The following is a 20,222-nucleotide window of genomic DNA, read 5'->3' as shown; positions in this document are numbered from 1 at the left end:
TAGTACGAAGAAATTCACAACCAAAAATAATACATAAACACCAGAGAGTATCAACTATGGAGAATCTGTAAACCAAGAAAAAAAAAAAGACAGTCCGATGCACTTAAGCTCCCGCCCACTACAAGGGTGTATTGTACCATGAATGAGTCAGAAAATTGCATTTGATGTAAACTATTTCAGCAGTGAAGCATGAAGTGTGCCTACAGTTTATTCACAATGAGATGATCTCATTGCATCAAATGACTGTCTTTAAGAATCCTAATTGGTGGAAAAAGAATACATAAGTATGTCGAACAAGAACCTACCAACTAAAACACCATCCTCCAAAGCTTAATACTAACCAGAACTAAGTAATTTACAGCCACTGGTTAAAGGATCGCGTGAGGCATATTAGATACGAGACTACTAAACTTCACGGACACCGCCCTATCAGCACTCAGGTGTCCCATAGGCAAGCTAGAAGAAGAGGAAAAGAGTCCAAACATTCAAACGCTAGAAGCAATGATATCTTAATGCTGGATTCCATCAAATTTCTCAGCAGAAGGCCGAGAAATTTTGAATGTTGTGGACTATGCACGCGATCTCTGGTCCACTTCAGCACCATCTAACCAGCATATTCCGTGGTGTATTCAAGATTAAAGAGCATGTTCCGGCGGTTCTCTGTGCCCAATCGGATGTTGAACTTCTTGCTTAACTCCTCGACTCTATCATCAGTTTCATAATCCATCTCTCGAGTACATCGTCTTCGGATCTTTTTCAGCATGTCCTTGGAAGGTTTATACTGGGCATGCACCTGCACATGAAGCCAAAGTATAATCCAATATTAGCTAAAATGACAAGCAGGCCATTTCGCCACTGATAGTTGTATTGATCGAGTGAAGTATATTACCATCTCATCAACTACTGAAATTGCGGCTTTAGGCTCTCGTTTGATAAGATGAGCATCAACGAGTAGAGAATACGTCATTTCATTTGGCTTCACGCCTAAATCCATGAAGTGCTCATAGACTTTTGTGGCTTCGTCTCTCTGCAACAAGAAAATATAAAAATCCATAAAGTCATGAGAAAGAAGCAAGGCATCATGCAAATCTGTGTTCTCATATTTACACATCATAGGCCTTCTAACAGAGAATCCTATCAACATACAAATGAAAGAATGTAGTTTCGAAACATCTATTACAACAGTAATATGGATAAGAATCTAAGAGAGTATAGCAATCAGTAAGTTTTTTTTTGGCTAACCAAGAAATCCTTCTGGTTCCTCTGGGCCAACCACAACCTTCAAACTCCAGGATGATAGCCCACCCCTCTATCCTTCTTCACTTACATACTAGACTAAGTTTACTTGACACGAGGCTTGAACTTGTCTTATTGAACTTGTGACCCAAGACACAAGTTCCTCAACCTTTGGCAATTGTGCTAAAACCCATAGGACTCATTATTATAATGACCTTCATAGATTATTCTTTTTTTAAGACCTATAATTTATCCCTTCATAGATTATTCTTAGTCACATGTTTTATTGATGAACCAATAATAGGATCCAATGAAATGACCTCTCGGTTTAATTAAAAAAAAATTGTCATTAGGCAAGAAAACGAAAAGATACATGGAAATCTTGGTTGAACCCATACAACGTTCATTCAGATGTTACATTCATTTCTATGTACCTTGCCAAGCTTCCCAAATGCGTATATCAGCGCATTGTAAGAATGGATATCTGGGGTTAATCCAAAAGTGGATTCAATTGCAGCAAATGTCTGATAAGCTCGTTCAATATCCCATATATTGGCACAGCCTAAAATTACACAATTGAGTGCAGCAACAGACTTGTAAGGGGAGTCTGCTCGGCTCAAATTCTCCAGCTGATAGTAGACCTGAAATCTTTGAAAGTCAGTGGCAATACAGAGTTTAAGGTGACTATATAGAGAAAATCTAGCAGAAGGTGCAGCAAAGTGCTAAGCTGTGAGATGTGCAGAATTCCTAGTTGGAGAACTCAGATGATCAACCTATTCTGTAACTTCAACATCCGTTTCAAAAGAAGCTAAGGGAAAGGGGAGACTTCTGACAAGCTATGATGAATAAAGCAGGGAGAACATTTGAACATCAGCTAGAAATTAAAAGTAGATCTACTTCACGCATTTTGAGATGCTTAAATAAGAAAATTTGATACAAACTAATATTAGGCAGGGCATATTGGAAGAGAAAGAGAACATACAGTGTCCAAAGTGGCAAAACCATTCCTGCAGCAAGCATCAACCAGTGGATTCAAAGAGGTAAAGGGAGAAAATAGTTCCTCTGCACTCTCTTCTTCAGAACTACCATGAGCTTTCTCAAACTCATGCAGCGTAGCAAATGCATTCTGCAATTGCCCCAATGACGCATGGGCATATATTTTCGCAAGGAAAGATTCAGGGTTAGGGTCCCTCGTTTGCCGTAGTGAGCGCTTAAGGACTTCCCAAGCACCAGTAAGGAGTTTAGCATTGTAAGTTCTACCTGCAGTTCCAAGTGCAGCCAGAAGCAGTCCTTCATCAACAGTTAGTAAAACAGGGGGCCTCACATTCTCACCTCTAACAACCCATCTCACTAAGAAATCCAAGGAAGAAAAAGCTAGTTCACTATTATCTGCCTGTAGTGCAACATCAGCAAGGTGTGTGCACATGTTCCAAGACGGCAACAGGCCTTTGTTCTGATCTGTTTTCTGGGAATACCCATAACAGCAGTATCAAAGACTAAAATCTATTTCAAATAATAGAAAGCTTCATGGTATGAATTATCTCAATGGAGGGATATATACCTTGCATCTCTCGATTATTGACACCAATATATCCAGCCTGTTTTTGAAGATGCAGCTTCGCACACACTCGTTAAATAAATTCATGGATAGCTTGTACCCAGATTTTAAGGCTGAATCAACATATCTCAAGGCATCATCAATGAGGTCTGCTTTAAATAGCAAGCCAATAACCAAGTCATATGACTCCTCATCGGGCGAAGCTTCTTTATACTCTTTTCCAGTCAGAATCATCCTGGCATAAGTATTACTCATCAAATCTATCAAACATCATCAATGCATGACAGAATACTTATATGCATGGTGAAAATACATAGTGCTGTGGCAATCAAAACAATCTCAATAAACATGACGAGGTTCCCCTTATCACTTAGTAGACTTGCTATCTGACACTACATCGAAAGAAACCAGAGAATATAGGAATATCCAAGCAGAGACAAAGGAAGTATAGTAGGGACAAAGAGGAGCAAAGACATATGGCAAAATTAAGTTATCAGCAATACTAAACTAAAGGAAAATACATACCAAATGACAAAGTTATCGATCCAATAGTAACGTACGTGCCGAGAAGTTCAAACTTTCGCTGCAGTGGAAATAGTTTTGACAAGACTCAGTCATTTGAGTTTAGAGGCAGCTCTCACATCCAAAAGATGAAGGTGGCGGAGATGAGAATGCTACGATGGATGTGTACGCTTATTAGGAAAGATAGGATTAGAAATGAGATTATTCGAGATAAGGCAGGAGTGGCTTCAGTAGATGCGGGAAGCGAGGTTGAGATGGTTCGGGCATGTGATGAGGAGGTGCAAGGATGCCCCAATGTGGAGGTGTGAAAGGTTGGTGAGGGATGGATTCAGGCGAGGTAGAGGCAAACCGAAGAAGTATTAGAGGGAGATGATTAGACATTACATGGCGTAGCTTCAACAGCTACTAACCGAGGACATGAACCTAAATAGGAAGGTGGGCAGGATGCGAATTAGGGTAGACGAATAGTAGGAAGGAGTGCGTCCTTGCTAGTAGGTAGGAGGATTTTGTTTTGTTATTTGTGCAAGTAGTCATAGTGCTAGTCTTGTTTCAAAGTGTGTTATAGTTTGTTGTATTACTTAGTGATAGTCTTGTTTATGTTATTATTTGGGGTGTTAATACCTAATATTGTTTCTTGTCCCTTTACTATTTTTTTTCTAGAATGTTTTTGCCTCGAGGGAGGTCTATGGGAAACAGCTTCTCTATCTCACCTCTGAGGTAGTGCCTAGTGGTATGGACTGCGAACACTTACCCTCCCCAGACCCACACTTTGTGGGAATATACTGGGTATGTTGTTGTTGTTGTTGTAGGCAATTCTCCACTCCGTTATTTTAAATGTTCCATTGTTTTGGTGAGGACAAATAGAGAAGTTTGATTAGGCAGTTGCAACCAGCTGATGGCTGTATCACAAAACCGGCTAAATCTGGCAAAGCTTCTTAGTGTGTTGTACAGTATAGAATTATGATTATATGATAAATAAAGGGCAGCAGAACTTTGCCTATACATTACTTCTGGTTTTCAATTCAATGCAGAAAAAAAAGGGAAAATGGAAAAGTTAATCCTGTTGAGAATACCCCTACTATGAAATCTTCCAAGAAAAATACACCACCATACTCCTGGATTCCCCTTCAGTGAATCAAAAGGGTCGCAAATGTTAATATCACGACAAATGTAATAATACCTTCACCTAAATATACATGGCTTGTAAATTCCATATTTCTATCTATGAACATAAAGGTCTTAAAACTCTCAACTTGCTAGTTTTTAAGCCTGAGGTTTTCTCTGTTGTTTTTCTTTTGCTGCAATGAACTCTTGAGCTCAATACCAATCTCAACCAACTCTCTCCAACAACAACAACAAACCCAGTGTATTCCCACAAAGTGGGGTCTGGGGAGGGTAAAATGTACGCAAGTCCATACTGCTACCTCAGCGGAAGTAGAGAGAGGCTGTTTCATATAAGGGCTAGCATTGCAATTTCATATAAATGAACAACAAAACAAATAAAGGGGTCACCATTTTCATACAAAGTTTTAATTTTTATACCCGAATAAATGTAGGTTACCTAATTGTGTAAAATAAGCATGGATCTGTAACCTAAAAGCAGAGCAACAACCCTATACTGAAAGAATACCATTTTATATAACTTGAATGCAAAAAATATGTTGTTACACTAGTTCTATACATTTGCAACTTAGTTGTCTCGTTTTCTTTCTTACTTTCCTGCATTAGTTACATTTCTTTTGAGCCGATGGTCTATCAGAAACAGCCTCTATGTCATGCAAAGGTGTAGAGGTAAGGTCCGCGTCCATCCTACCCTTACATTAGGTATGTTGTTGTAGTATAACTCAAGGGTTTGGTAGCTAATAAAGGTAACTTATCCATGTATTAATTACGGTAAAAGTAATAATTACAACATTTAGTAGCTAGTTAGGAAGTAAGTTATTAATGTATAAGATTACTAACATGTTTAGTTTGCAATTTAGATACCTAAGAAACAAAACCGATTACCAAACAACACCTAAATGCATACAACAAATATATCCAAAGCCAATGAATTCCATCAAAAACATGAACCTTTTGAGCAGTTTGACACTGTTCAAAATTGCAACCGCAACATCGCATTATGCGCTGATGCAACGCGATGGGGGCTCCCAGCGAGTGCAATCTGAGAATTGCGGGTGCATCAAACCCTGTTGCATGATGCGATGCGGAAGGCGATGCGATGTGAGCGCATTATGGATTTTTTTTATTTTTTGGCAATTTTTAAATTAAAGAAAAGGGCTGGAAGTGAATTTTTTTTATGAATAATTTTTAAATTTTAAAAAAAGAGTCAGAAGTAGAAGTTTAAGAAAAGACCGAAATAGAAGAATCGATACTCAAGGAATAGAAGAATTGGACAATCTTAATGAACTAGAAGAGCTTTAGATTGAACCATTATTAATTTAGATTTGATTTTTCTTCTTTTTTTTTGGGTTTGTTTTTCTTTGAGCTGATTTGTTGGTGTTTCATTAGAACTTTTGCTAAAATATATTGTCTTTATTGTTGATTATATAGTTATTGTGGTCCTTTCAGTTATAACTTACTATTTGAATGCTCTATAGGTATTTTTTTTAATTAAATTGCGCATCACTTCAATGATGCGGTCGCATCGCATAATGCGTGATGCAGAGCCTTGTCGCTTTTTTCCGCATCACGCTTCACTGAACACTGGTTTGACAGCTTATACATACATTAGTTATGCGGGTTTCTAAATTGCGAATCAACGTCTTATTAATTTTCTACATGAATATAACTTGCCCCCTAACCAACTACCAAACATCGTATTATTTATACAAACATCGTATTACTTATACAGGATTTATTAACTACATAACTCAACTCCAAACCAGCTACCAAACGACCCCTTAATACATGCATAACTTGTTTCTTCACTAACTACCAAACGACCCCTAAATGCATAGAATAAACACATCCAAACCCAAGTAATTCCATCAACACATGAACCTTTTCGAGCTATTTAACAGCTATATCAACCCACAACAACGGTTCTCTCGATTGAAACATAGCTTTTAATGTCAAATTATGCAAAGCAGCATGAAAAAAAGTCCATAATCCTCAATTTGACTAGCTACAAACGTTGTATAACTTAAATATGAAAAAGTTAGCTTCTTTACCAGCCACCAAACGACTCCTAAATGCCTACAACAAACACATTACAATCCACGAAATGCCATCAAAAAACAAACCTTGCGAGCAATTTAACAGCTTTAGCAACCCACGACACCAGTTCTCCCGACTGAAACATAGCTTTCAAGATCAAATTATGCGAACAATATTAGTAACAAGCCCATACTCCTCCATTTGACTAGCTAATCCCAACAAATCATCAGCACTAGCACCTATCATCAAATTAGCTCCCACTAAAGGAATTGGTTTATTATCTTGTGTGAGCTAGAAGATGGAATAGCTAATACTCGCATAACTACTACCCACATAACTAAATACTCGCATAACTAATACCTGCATAATTCTAATCAGCTACCAAACGACTCCTAAATGCATAAACAAATATATTCAAAGCCAATGAATTCCATCAAAAATAGCGAATACTCTCATAACTACTACCCGTATAACAAATACCCACATAACAAAATACTCACATAACTAATACCTGCATAATACATGCATAGTTCTATCAAACTACCAAACGACCCTTAAATGCATAAACAAACACATTCAAACCCACGAAATGCCATCAAAAAACAGACCTTTCGAGCAATTTAACAGCTTTATCAACCCACGCCACTGGTTCTCCCGATTGAAACATAGCTTTCAAGATCAAATTATGCGAAGCAGTATTAGCAACAAGTCCATACTCCTCCATTTGACTAGCAATACCCAACAAATCATCAGCACTAGCACCCAACATCAAATTAGCCCGTAAATAATGATTAAACAAATTCACATCCGGCATATTCGGTTTCCCATTTCTATCCAATGATCGAATCCAAAACTCAAACAGTTGCTTCATATCTTCCCAATTTTGCGTAGTCACCCAATTACCGAATGTATCCAGTATACCTTTTACATCAAGAGTTTCCGACATTGTTTGATTACGCATCGCTGGAGCTTGGCGTATGAATGGTAACGGTACGATTGACGATGATGCAAATTGACCGGTTGATACAAAGGGGGATCGCCAATTTTCATTGTAAAGTGGACTGCCGGAGGAGGGATTTGGAGGTAGTGGGCTAGTGGTGGTGGTGGCAGTGGTGGTTGATTCCGGCGGAGTTCCGGCGAGTTGAGGTTCTTGATAGAGGAAAGGGACAGTTGAGATTGATTTGACGTTTGGAAAGGTTCTGATCAACGGTCGTGATTTAATTAGGATTTCCATTTTTGATGAAATTTCAGATTTGAGTTTTTTTGGGGGAAAATGGTTTGCTAGGGTTTTAGGATGTGGCAGAGGGGTATTGTTGATATTATCTAAAAGTTGAGGGTTAATTTGATGTAAACATGATCTAATTTAATTGGGCTGGGCTTGTTGAAAGTTTACCCTATTTGGGTTGGGTTATCCAAATAATTGGGCCAGCTGAATTGGGCATCAAAACGAAGTTAAAGCAAACTACAAAAATGTAGGAGTTTTTAGACTATAATAAGTACAGAGCGTAACGTAGGTTTTAAGGATTACAGTATTTATCATGTAACTTAGATATATCGGTTGAAATCGTATATATGTGTATCTTCATATATACATTTTTTACAAGAACGTGTATCTTTAGATACACGGGTATTTGTTGTGCTAGGTGTTGTTAGAACATGCATCTTCAAATACACGTGTATCTGAAGATACGCGTTGTTTTGTAATTTTTTAAAAGTTAGATATGGTTATGTAAATTAGGTATTGATATTTTTCTAATTCTGTGATTTTTTCAAGGAAGTTATTGCACGGATTAACCCTATTTCGAGGTGATCTTTAATTTTTAACATCAACTCTTATTATCTTTAATTTTATTGCTGCTCATTTTAATGATAATTTGTCGGCCAAAGTATCTATCTATCCAATCTAAATGGCTCGGCATAAGTTTAGAGAATTTTTATCTCACTCGATATAAGTTTTGTAGGAATTAAGTTATACGGCATAAGTTAAGAAACTAGAGTTATACGGTATAGTTTCTTCTTTTGTTACTTGTTACTATACGTTCTTTATTATATTTCAATCATCATACTATTTTGTTGTTGTTGTAATTGTCCCTTTCCTGGATGTTCAATACAGTTTTTCTTATTAGCTGTCATATTTCTTCACTTTTGTTTTTTCTTTTTATTACTATTTTAATTTACTATATGTGAACCGAGAGTCCTTCAAAAATAGTCTTTCTACCTTCATGACGTTGGGATAAGATCTGTACATACTCTACCTTTTTTCAATCCTACTTGTGGATTTCACTTGATATGCTATTATTGTTGTTGACCTTGAAAATGGATGATCTTAAACTTTTAACCTCTACCAGTCTTATGGATAAACCTTCAAGGTTAGAATTTTGAGAAATTTTCATTTGAGTTCGAAATAGTAAAATAGAAATGATCGTACGTATTAAGAGTATTATTACTTACTAAAAAGTAGATATTGATTTGTTAGTTTTAAACTATGGTTGAATTTAAATTTTAAATTGTTGGTCTAAAAAGTGGTTATTTGTCAATTGTTCACTATCTAAAAAGTGGCAATATTTAGGACAAGTGGACAACAATTTAAAATATAGTCAAAACTAATAAAAGTATTTAAAATTTAGTCATTTGGGAATCAAAATTTCAAACCTAAGTCTGAAGTTTGAATTGTCTTTCCAAAAAGTGATTATTCATTTTGGACACATTTTCCCAAATGAACAATTCATTTATCTTTTATCTCTATGCAATAACAACTACAACAACATATTCAATATAATTTCATAATTAATATATGAATCTTGGTTGAATATAGGAGGTGTGGGGTGTTCAACCGAACCTCTTTGGTAAAAAATTACATTGCGTACGTAAGGTAATCCTATTTTTAGGAAGTTTCAAGTTCTAATACTAAGCGTTATAGTTTTATTTTCGAACTCATTTGAGTGAAAATTCTAGATCCATCACTCATATGAAGAGAGTAATATGGAACGACATATTCAATATAATTTCATTAATTATTACTATATAGAAAGGTGAAGCAAGAGACGATCAAGGGCAGAATAGTCTTTTAATCCATACATTAAGGGGCAAAATGATAATTAATATATTATATTAAGCGATGCTCAATTAATTGATCAGTTCTAGAAGCCTCCGTTTCTGTACCATTCTCTTCACCTGTTTCACACAAATATCATGATTCCAGAATCCTCCATTAGTTCTCTTCATCTTCTCAGCAAGTTCTTCCAATTGAGGTAAGTTTTTTCTCTTAATTTCTTCTTTAATCTTTCTCACTTTTGTTCTTGTGAAATCCCTAATTAAAAGTTCCCAAATACTTAAAGAATTCAAACACGATATAGTGATTGGAACTTGTGGGTTCGTTTCATTTCTAATTTGCTTGGCTGCAAATCTCACAGGCATTAAACTTGTAATTCAAGAACAGAATTTAGTACCCGGGATAGCTAACCGGGTGCTTTCTTTATTTTCTTATAAAGTATTTGTTGCATTTAACTCTTCTGTTAATCGTTTTTGGCAAAAGAGCAAGTGTGTGGTGTGCGGGAATCCAGTGAAATTATCGTTGAGTCAGTATGCGTCTAAGGTCGTGGGAAGAAAATATTTCTTTTCAAATGTTGTTGTAAGGAAGGCGGATGGTAAGGTGGTGTTGATTCTTCGGGGCTTCTTGGGTGCTAATGCAATTAATGTTGTCATTTTGCATTTGTATTTTGAGATGTTAAATGAACAAAAAAACTTGTTTTTTATATGGAAAACGGGGGTCTTAGCATATGATAAGATGGAGAACCTCGTAAAATTTCATCCCCGATTATATATAACCCCGTGAGTGTTATTTTATTTCAAACAATTGTGTATTTACTATATGGTGAATTTAGCATTTTAGGCTTCTAAGTTTAGGAAGAGGGTGTCCTCTTTTCTCCGTTTTAATCTGATTTGATCCTAACTTGGTGAAGGTTCCTGCACTCGACGAATTTAGTGTATGCAGCGGTTGACCTCATTGTATCTAGCTGCTGGAAAACCTTGTACTCTGGTATGTTCACACATAGTTGGTGGTTGAGTGTTGTATTAATATCTTAACCTAATCTTGTCGTCTTAAGTTTGGTGGTTGTTTAGAACTCCGAGTCTGTGGTAGTACTATCATATACACATAGTCTTTGACTTTTATTCGTTGTCATCTGTTGTTTATTATGTTTAGAAAGTCGGACCTTGTTGTTTAATATAACAGTTGAATAATGCACCAAAAGTCTTATCATTTTTCTGTTAATCAGTAAGGTTATTAAATTAGCACTCTGCAGTTTTCCAACCATAGATAACACCAATAAAATCCAAATTCCCAGCATCGTTTTCTGACTTAAAAGGGCAGAAACCTCTAAACCTAAATGGCCTCATGCATACATCACCAGATGTAGATACAAGGGTAAGTTAGATTTAGTTGTAAAATAGTATCATGACACATTTCGAACCAAAGTTAAAACATGTTTTCATTCTCCTGTTCTACATCAGATACACATCATTAAGTTAAAACTATTTCCATTCTCCTGTTCTACATTAGATGCACGGACATTTCCCTTTATTACTCTGGAAGGTCATCAACTGCTTCTGTAAATATAATATGAACTGCACTTTTATTTTGGATATCACAATTTGAAGTCTATGCTTGCAGATCATGGATATTGTTGACTGCTTATTTGTAGCCATGTTTAATAGCCTAAATGAGAAAAGAAAAAAGAAACCTGAAGCCATTGAAAGGCAATACCCTTCTTCTTCAGGGGTCCTAATGGCGCTATAGCTGGAGTTGATGCCCAACATTCTCAGGTATGTCATTGAACTCAAATACAGCTTGTTGTGTTTCCTCGAGTGGCTCTTGGAGTTCCTCTAATTTAGGTTAACCAACCTAAGCATCACGTATCCGATCAATATCTGGTCTATGTTTGAGACTGAAGATTAATGTGTGTCAATGTATAGATCAGTGGATAAACTGGAAGAACTATAGGACGGAGTAGTATTGATGTTTTATACTATTTTCTTGGTTTCTATTTGGTGTAAAAAGTCGTTACCTACAGATAAATTTTTTATGCATAAAGAATTAATAAAGCGACATGCCAACAACTTGTCAAACAATCCCATCATTTCATCTGACCACAATCCTACTTCAAGTTGAAGTTGTTGTGACATTACCATCAGCGCAATAGGATGTTTGCGGTTTGGTCATTTGATCAATTTTGTTTTGATCAACTAGGTTTCATTTTAGGTTAGTATATTTTGGCTTATCAATTAATTTAACAAACTTGTATTGCTAATTCGTACTACATTAATTCTTTTATATTTTTAAACATCGAACTTCTTATATACTTGATTTACGATATCGTTGCAATTCTCCTTCTATCAAAATGTTGAAAGGGTGCATTTTAAAGTGTTTGGATCAAAGTTTTTATCAAGTCTTGGGATACACTGATATGTTGCTTCTGCAGAGAAAATACGTGCGGTGACACATGGCGTTATAGCCTCTACGGAGAAAACTAGCATCTCAACTATGAGAAAGGCATTCTATGAAATTATGAGGAAACACCGAGTACGACCTGTTGGCTTTCTGTCATGTGCTACATTTGGGTGTAGTGTAGCTACTTGTGCGGGCTTGCTTGTGTATGGAGATGGAATAGACTGTGCTGCTGAATCTCTTCCAGCATCTCCTTCAATTGCCAATTTGGGTCATGGAATCCAAAGTTTGAATCAAGCTTCTAAAGCAGTGAAACAAATAGAGAACTCCATGATCCAAAAGTCTATAGATTCTTTTGTGTACAGATTTAAGAAGGTAAGTTTCTCATAAACTGTTCATTAGTTAATAAGTGAGCCCTAGATTTTTCATGCAAATAGATTTTAGAAAAGAGGTTGTGCAATTTATGATACCTAGGTTTTGCCTGTATCACATGTTTTGTGCCAAGAAAATCCAATAAGATGTGATTGGAGTTTGGAGGATTTTTCACCATGTTGATTGTAGTTCTTTCATGTTTCTATCAACGGCTAGCCTAACAACTTTTACTCCGCAATCAAATTTAACAAATTTTATATCAATTTTTGCAGTAACTTGCAGTGTCTAATATGCATTCTAAAATTTGATTCATTAGTTGTTATTACTTACTATGAAGTTCCTTTTTTCTTGTTCTAAATTCCATTTGTTGTATGTCTCTTACTAATACTTAAGCAAGTCGAACATTTTTGTACCAAGTTATTCTTTTATATCCAATTATAAGGTTTTAAAATCTCTATGGAGTATTATGACCATTTTTTAAGGTAAGGCCTCTGTTCAAGAGTACTTAGGATTCAAAAGAGTTGCAAAAAGTTATTGTGTCAAGTTTGTTGGCAACTTTGTGAACTTAGGATCCCTGCTGTCATTTTTCAGTTATGATGAAGGGCATTGAATGAGGACTCAGACAAGAATCAAAGTGGGAAGAATGAAACAACTGTGGAGGAAAAAATAATTGATTAGACCACTGGATTTATTAAAAACCAAAAAAATCTGTAAAAGCCTAAAATAATGATCGAAGAAGCGTTCATAAATAATAGGACATGAATTTATGAAAGCCATCCCACATCTGGCTTTGATTGCTTAAATCCTTTCAGCTTAGAGAAATTTGTCCCTTTAGTTTTCCCACAATTAATTGGGTCCAACCTTTTCTGTTTCGGGGAAAAAAGAAACTTCTGGTCTGCTATAGTTTTTCAATGTTAATTATAAAGCCGTAAGTTTTGAAGTTGCTGAAGTGGAGCCTTGCGTAACTGTTAAAGTTGTTTTATGTGAGCCGGTAGTCACGAGTCAAAGCCGTGGAAGCACCTCTTGTAGAAATGCAGGGTAAGACTGCATACAATAAACCATTATGGTTTAGTCTTTCCCCGGACCCTGTGCATGCTGGAGCTTTATTGCACAGGGCTGCCCTTTTTAAGCTCTAAAGTTGGAGACAAATACCAGCTTTTCAGTAACTCATTTTTTTTTAAAAAAAAGAGCTACCAGCTTCTCAGTAAGGTTGTGATTGTATACAATAATTTTCTCGCGTGAACATTCACGGTGTTCTTCCTTTTATGAGTTCTTTCTAAGGTTCATACTCTCATTCTCAGATCCTGGATCATGAGGATATATATTTTTAGGTCGACGGAAGCACTAGAAATACACGATCCACAGAAGTAGTAGAAATACACTGCCACTAGTCGCTGTCGTTGGACTTCTGTCATTGTGTGGGATCATTTTAAATATTTTTACATCTTGGTGTCTCGCCTTGGATAACTTTGCAGTATTTTTATTTTCTGAGACACCAAATCTAATGACCTAAAGCAAGATCCTCATATCATCCACTGCTGAAGCCCATTCCAGGGTTTGAATAGCTATCTTTGGAGAAATCTTGCCAATATGGTCTCAAAATCCTGGAAACATCAACCTGCTTCCTCATGGATGGAAAACTCATTCTAAAGCTAGTAAAGCAGTTCTTGTTCGTTATCAAGGAAAACCATTTGTTGTTTTAGTTATTATCAGAGGTTTATAGCTTTATTGAATTGGTTGAAGGCCAACATGATTTTGGCTCATTGTAAGTATCTTGATACTTTATTTTTTCCAGAAAAATATTGTTAAGATTATTAGCATTTGATTGTCATTATTGTTTGGTAAAGTTGCTGCCATGTGACTTGGAGATCACGGGTTCCATCAACTGACCCAATCAAATGGAATAGTCCCTTGCTGTTATATCTTTATTTTATTCTACTATACGCGTTTGGCCCGTGCTCATACCTATCTAGTAATATTTAAAAAGAGTGATGTATGCGTTCACAATCATATCTTGACTTTGTGAAGATGGAGATGTTATGCCTAATTCCTATGTTATAAATATAAATCTGAAAAAGCATCACTTGACCTACAAGATACATAGGTTAAATAACCACTTAAGACTTATAATTTAATAGTCCAATCATCAAATTTAATATGAGTTCGATTACTGTCCCTCCCCTTCCACCTGCCCTTCCACCCATGTAATAATTTTCTTTTGATCAAATAAACTCTATAACAGGTCAAATGGCCATGATTAAAAATTGTCTAAATACATATATAGGCCCCTTAACTATTTCACTTTTTCCGTACAGACACTTCAATTGAGTCATGTACCTATTGAACTCTTGGCTCCTTTATAAAATCATTTCAATTAAGCACAATTGTTCGACGTGGCACCTTTTTAAAGCCTTCATTTTTAACGTGTTGAGCGCGTGTATGTAGTCGCGTCCTACATGTAAATTTTGACCAATTATAACCATTTATATTTTACGCCTCACTTTCTCTTATAATTAAATACATAATATATATTTCCACTTCATTTCCCCCCCATTTAACGTCAAACCCTTCATACCCACCCCAAATCTCCCTATCAGAAACCCTAATTTCGTGATTTCACTTTCTAGTACTACTAATTTATGCTTCGACTGTTGTAAAATGAAAAGTTACATAGTGTTTTTGAGTGATTAGTTCAAGTTTGACATTGATTTCAATATTTCTTTCTGGTTGCGACGAATTTGGAGTTGGATCTCCAGAATTATTGTTGTTTTGGGGTTGAATCACACTCAGGTATGTAATGATTTATTAGTGCTTTGTTAGTATATTACGTTAGTAATGGTAGTTTGGAAATATCTAAAAAAAGCAAGGGTTTTTTTTAGGGTTTTTACTATTCATAACTTGTCAGGTAATTTTGGGGCTTTATTTTAGGAGTCTGATGGATAATTTTTGTCACGTATTATAGTTGTAAATGATTTATTAGTGCTTTGTTAGTATATTACGTTAGTAATGGTAGTTTGGAAATATCTAAAAAAAGCAAGGGTTTTTTTAGGGTTTTTACTATTCATAACTTGTCAGGTATTTTTGGGGCTTTGTTTTAGGAATCTGATGGATAATATTATTATTACAGCTCATTTTCAGCACGTTGGCAAGTTTGTTTCTGATGAAGAATATGGTCCATGCTACATAGGAGAAAGTGAGGTGGAATATGTAAGTATGGACAAGGACCACTTTTCTATATTCGAGTTGCTTTATTATACTAAAGAATTTGGGTATATGACTGTTGGTGGGTTCTACTTTAAAGAACCTAAAAAGAAAGTCTTTATTGAAGTAGAAAATGACTTGACTTTGGTAAGTCTTGTTGAAGATCTAAAAGATGGGGACTTTTTAGACTTGTATGTGAGCCATGTTGTGGATGAGTTAGAGGTGGTAAAAGATGGGTCCCATCTGCTTTTCTTTGTGGTCCAGTAGGTGAGCAAAGTAGTAATGTGGTTGGTGAAAATAGTAATGTGGGTGAGAACATATCAACAGTTCAAGATATTAATGTTAAAAGGTTACATGAGGAACCTACCCAAACTAACAACATAGATGTAGAATTTGGTGCAGATGAACTCTCATATCTAGAAGGGGTTGAAACAAATCTTGATAGTAGTGCTGTTTCTCAAGAGTTTAATATATCATAAGATGATGATTTTGAGGTTGACGAAGAGTTACGAACTCTTAGAAATGAAAGGAGAAACTGTATGGAAAAAAAAAACCTATCCAAAATGAGGAAATAAAATTTAGATCAGCAGGTGTTGACAGGGAATTTGAAGATATTAGAAGGAATAAGGCTGCTAGATATAGTGGAAGAGTAGGGGAAGATGAGGAGTATATAGATAGCTTAGAATTTGATATTGATAACAGTGGTGATGAACTGGAACCTGAAGCTGTCAGGGGTGTTGATTTACCAGTAAGAAGGAAAAGTAAAAAGGTAAGATTTGATCATAATTATGTTGTGGCTATATTTGTGCTTGGTATGATATTTGAAAATGCTAAGCAATTTAGAAAGACTGTGGTAAAGTATGCTGTTGAATACAAAGTTAAATTGAAGCTTAAGCCTAATAAAAAACATAAAGTTAGAGTTAGGTGTGAGGACAAGAAATATAAATGGTTGTTGTTTGCTAGTATTGATAAGCATTCTGGTGACTTTGTTGTCAAGCACTACTATCCTGTACATGTATGCACTACTACTACAAAAATAAGTTGTGCACATCTAAGTTTATTGTAAGTAAGTTCAAGGATGAAATAACGTTACAACCTTATATAAAACTGGGAAAAATTGGTTGTAGCAGGGCAAAGCATAGAGTCATTAAAGAATTCTTGGGTGATTGGAAGATGGAATTTTTAAGGTTGTGTGACTATACAGACATGATAAAACATACTAATCCTGGTAGTTCTTGTTGGGTGAGGATAGATACAAAGTCTCAACCTGAAAAAAGTCTACTTGTTTATTTTTATTTGTGCTTTGATGCATTAAAGAGAGGCTGGCTGGCAGGGTGCAAAAAAATTATTGGTTTGGATGGTTGTTTTTTGAAAGGTTCTTGTAAGGGTGAATTGTTAGTGGCAGTTGGGAGAAATGAAAATAATCAAATGTATCCAATAGCCTGGGCAGTGGTTGATCAAGAGACAAAACATAGCTGGAGTTTCTTCATTAACCACTTGATTCAAGATTTGAACTTAGGCACTGGACATGGACTGATTAGATGTGCAAAAGGTTAGTCTAATTTTCATACTTTAATTTTGATCTTTTATTTATTTATTATACAGTCCATGTTCATATATTTTGTGTTTTAATTTTGTATTTATGTTGATGTAGGGTCTTGTACTTACTATACTTGAGTTGTTATCAGATTGTGAAATGAAATGGTGTGCAAGACACATCTGGTCCAATTAGCATCAGACCTGAAGAGGAGAAGAAAGAAGAAAACAATTTTGGAGGTGTGCTAAATCCAGTTTTGAAGTGAAGTTTTTGGATGAGATGGGCAAACTCAGTCAACTTGGTAAGGATATTTGTAAGGACTTACTACATTATGAAAAAAAATCATGGTGCAGGGCATATTTTAGGGAGCATTCTAAATCTGACATTGTTAAGAATAATATGTGTGAGACATTTAATTCATGGATTTTAGCTGCTAGACATAAATCTGTAGTCAGTATGTTAGAGGAGATTAGACACAAGATAATGGATAGAAATGTTAAAATGAGAAAGTTTGTTGATACCTGGATTTTAGACATCTCTCTTATGGCTTTGCTAGTACTTAAGAAAACAAAGATATGGCTAAAAATTACACAGTTGGGTTCAATGGACAGATTGGGTATGAAATTTTAGATGGTTCTTATAGGCATATAGTTGATATTAGGGCAAAGACTTGCACTTGTAGAAGCTGGTAATTGAGAGGCATACCATGTCAACATGTTTTATTGGCTTATCAGCATAAAGGTATAGAGCCTGAATTTTATGTGGAAGAGTGGTACAAGAAAGATACATTCTTGAAGGCATATGACTATTTTCTTCAGACAATACCTAATATGAAAATGTGACCTAACACAAGTGGTGTAGTGATTGATCCTCCTGAGCCTAGACCAATGCCTGGTAGACTAGGAAAGAATAGAAAAAAGGGGAAGAATGAGCCTAAGAAGAAGTATTGAAAACAATCTAGAAAATGACTGAAAATTTCTTGCTCCAAGTTTCATCAAATTGGTAATAACAGAACTCTCTGTAAAGTTCAGGTAATGCACTCATATCTTTTAATTCAATAATTAAATTCTGATATTTATACTATATATTTAATATCCTTTATTGTTAGGATGGAATGGGACAACCTGGAAGCTCTAACAAGGTAGCAAGTTCTAGTATGCCACCAAGCTTCATCCAGCCACCAAGCTCTAGCATGCCACCAAGCTTCAGTCAGCAACCAAGCTTCAGCCAGTCACCAAGCTTCAGTAGTTCTATGTGTGTTGATACCTTAGCAGTTATAAGAGTGCAGCCAGCTGGAAGAGGTAAAGGTAGAGGTAGAGGCACTGATAAAGATAGGGGAGCTGGCAAAGGCAAAGAAACTGGAAGAGGCAAATGGCAGAGGTAGAGGAAAAGGAAGTGTATCTGATCAGCAACTTGGGGAAAAAAGGACCATTGGAGAATCAACATCATCAGTAGGACAAAAGAGGTCTAAGACTGTAGGATTTGATATCTACACTGATCAATTGAGTGGCAGTCAAACATTAAGTGTAAGTATGAATTAAAACTTCATATAATTCTTAATTATCTTTTGACAAAGCTAATTTTACTTCATTTTACACAACCTGGAACTAGAGGTGAAAGAGTGTCATTTCAGGTGTTTACAAAGATGCAACTCAAACAAATATTGATATTGGTTATAAGCCTCGAGGAATGAAGTGGAAGGAAAAGAATGTTGTCACAACTTCTCAATTGCAGCGTATGAGTCAAGTAAAAAAGAAGCCAACTTAAAAGTTCTAGTGCACCAGGAGGAATATGAAGTTGTTGAATTAATTGTGTTTTTAGTACAATGTATATTTTAGTGATTAGTTGTATGGCTACTTTGATATTTTGTTGGGTTTTTTGGAGATTCTGAACTATGTTTTATGGTCTGTTTTAGATTAGTTTTTGATGAACACTTAATGTATGGTTGGAGCTCATTTTGAGCAGTTGAATGGTAGATTACTGTGTTTAAAATGTCGATCAGTTGCACTTATGCTCTTGTGCTTTATATAATTATTGAATGGTGGTTCATTTTGTGTGAAACATTTGACAGCTTTGAATCATTTAAATGAATCATTTGAACTCTAAAAAAAATAGAGTATAGTAACCTAACTAAACCAACTACAACAGGAAAGCAAAATCAAAACATAGTAGAGTAACATTTCACAACTTATCTCCATTCCTTCTTAATTGTTTCATACACAACAAACCTAATATAATAGGAAAGTCAAAGCAAAACAGTCCCATACAAGTAATTCATTTCAGAATTAGCCAAATCAAAACAGTCCCCTAAGCAATATTTGCCAAAATCTAAGAACATTTCTTAAAGAAATTCCATGTAGCCAAAATCACTACTGCACTAACGCATATCACTTTAAATTTTCTTGATCGATTCCTCTCTTCTTCAAATGATTTGACTTTTTTCAATAAACCTCATATCACCCTCTTTGCTTGAGGAGGCATTTCATCATCATACCAATCGAAGTAATTGCATCTACCTCTCACTTACAAGTTTAAAGAAAAAATTAAACTAAAAAATTGCATTCACCAATCGAAGTAATTGCATTTCGTCCAATGAAGCAACAAAAGATGGATACCTTTGAAGTTTTGCAGAAAAAAATCTCCGATTAGTATTGAGTTGTGCCCATGAGGTCTTAATTTCAGCTTTGACTCCACATAAACATACTCCTTTTGGAATTGAAGAAGACAATGAAAAAGATGAATTGGATATTACTACTAAAAACGAGTAAGAAAAAGAAAATAATAAGAGTATGAGAATTTAAGCGGAGCAAGAGAAAAGGCAGAAAAGAAATTTAAGAGGAGAAGGAGAATTTAAGACAAAAATGGTGGCTATTAAGAATAGAAGAAGGAAGAGGGAATTGAAAGAATAGAGGAAGAAAAGGAATTTAGGATTTTTTGAAAGAAATTGGGAATAAAAGAGGATAAAAGATCTGTTGGGTGCCATATAAGTTGGTCCATTTTCATTTCACGCACCTCACAGACGTGAGTACACACAAAGTGCCACGTCGGATAATTGTGCTTAATTGAAACCATTTATGAAGGATCCAAGGGTTCAATAGGTACATGGCTTAATTGAGGTGCCTATACGAAAAAAGTAAAATAGTTTAGGGGCTTGTATATGTATTCCGTCTTAAAAATTTGTGGTCATGGCT

The 20,222-nt window shown here is 35.6% G+C and overlaps 1 protein-coding gene across 1 annotated transcript; it reads right to left on the bottom strand.

Annotated features, from left to right (window-relative positions):
* On the bottom strand, nt 1–7,795 carry LOC107847659 (pentatricopeptide repeat-containing protein At1g26460, mitochondrial). The gene is made up of 6 exons (XM_016692049.2): nt 7,084–7,795; nt 2,798–3,029; nt 2,219–2,701; nt 1,671–1,877; nt 890–1,027; nt 1–793 (listed from the first exon to the last, which is right to left on the bottom strand). The coding sequence occupies exons 1-6, from the start codon at nt 7,707–7,709 to the stop codon at nt 605–607; spliced, it is 1,875 nt and encodes a 624-aa protein (XP_016547535.1). The 5' UTR covers nt 7,710–7,795; the 3' UTR covers nt 1–604.
* Nucleotides 7,796–20,222: the final 12,427 nt, after the last annotated feature.

The sequence above is a fragment of the Capsicum annuum genome, chromosome 11, assembly GCF_002878395.1.
Source record: "Capsicum annuum cultivar UCD-10X-F1 chromosome 11, UCD10Xv1.1, whole genome shotgun sequence".
In the NCBI taxonomy this organism is placed as follows: Eukaryota; Viridiplantae; Streptophyta; class Magnoliopsida; order Solanales; family Solanaceae; genus Capsicum; species Capsicum annuum.
The sequence above is the reverse complement of the archived record's forward strand: the minus strand, read 5'-3'. Positions and strand labels throughout refer to the sequence as shown.

Excerpts from the sequence above, each read along its gene's own strand:
- LOC107847659 (XM_016692049.2), bottom strand. The coding sequence starts at position 7,709 with ATGGAAATCCTAATTAAATCACGACCGTTGATCAGAACCTTTCCAAAC. Across the intron at positions 3,030-7,083 it reads GCTGTTAAATTGCTCGAAAG|GATGATTCTGACTGGAAAAG; the intron begins GTCTGTTTTTTG and ends TACTTATGCCAG. Across the intron at positions 2,702-2,797 it reads CAATAATCGAGAGATGCAAG|AAAACAGATCAGAACAAAGG; the intron begins GTATATATCCCT and ends GGGTATTCCCAG.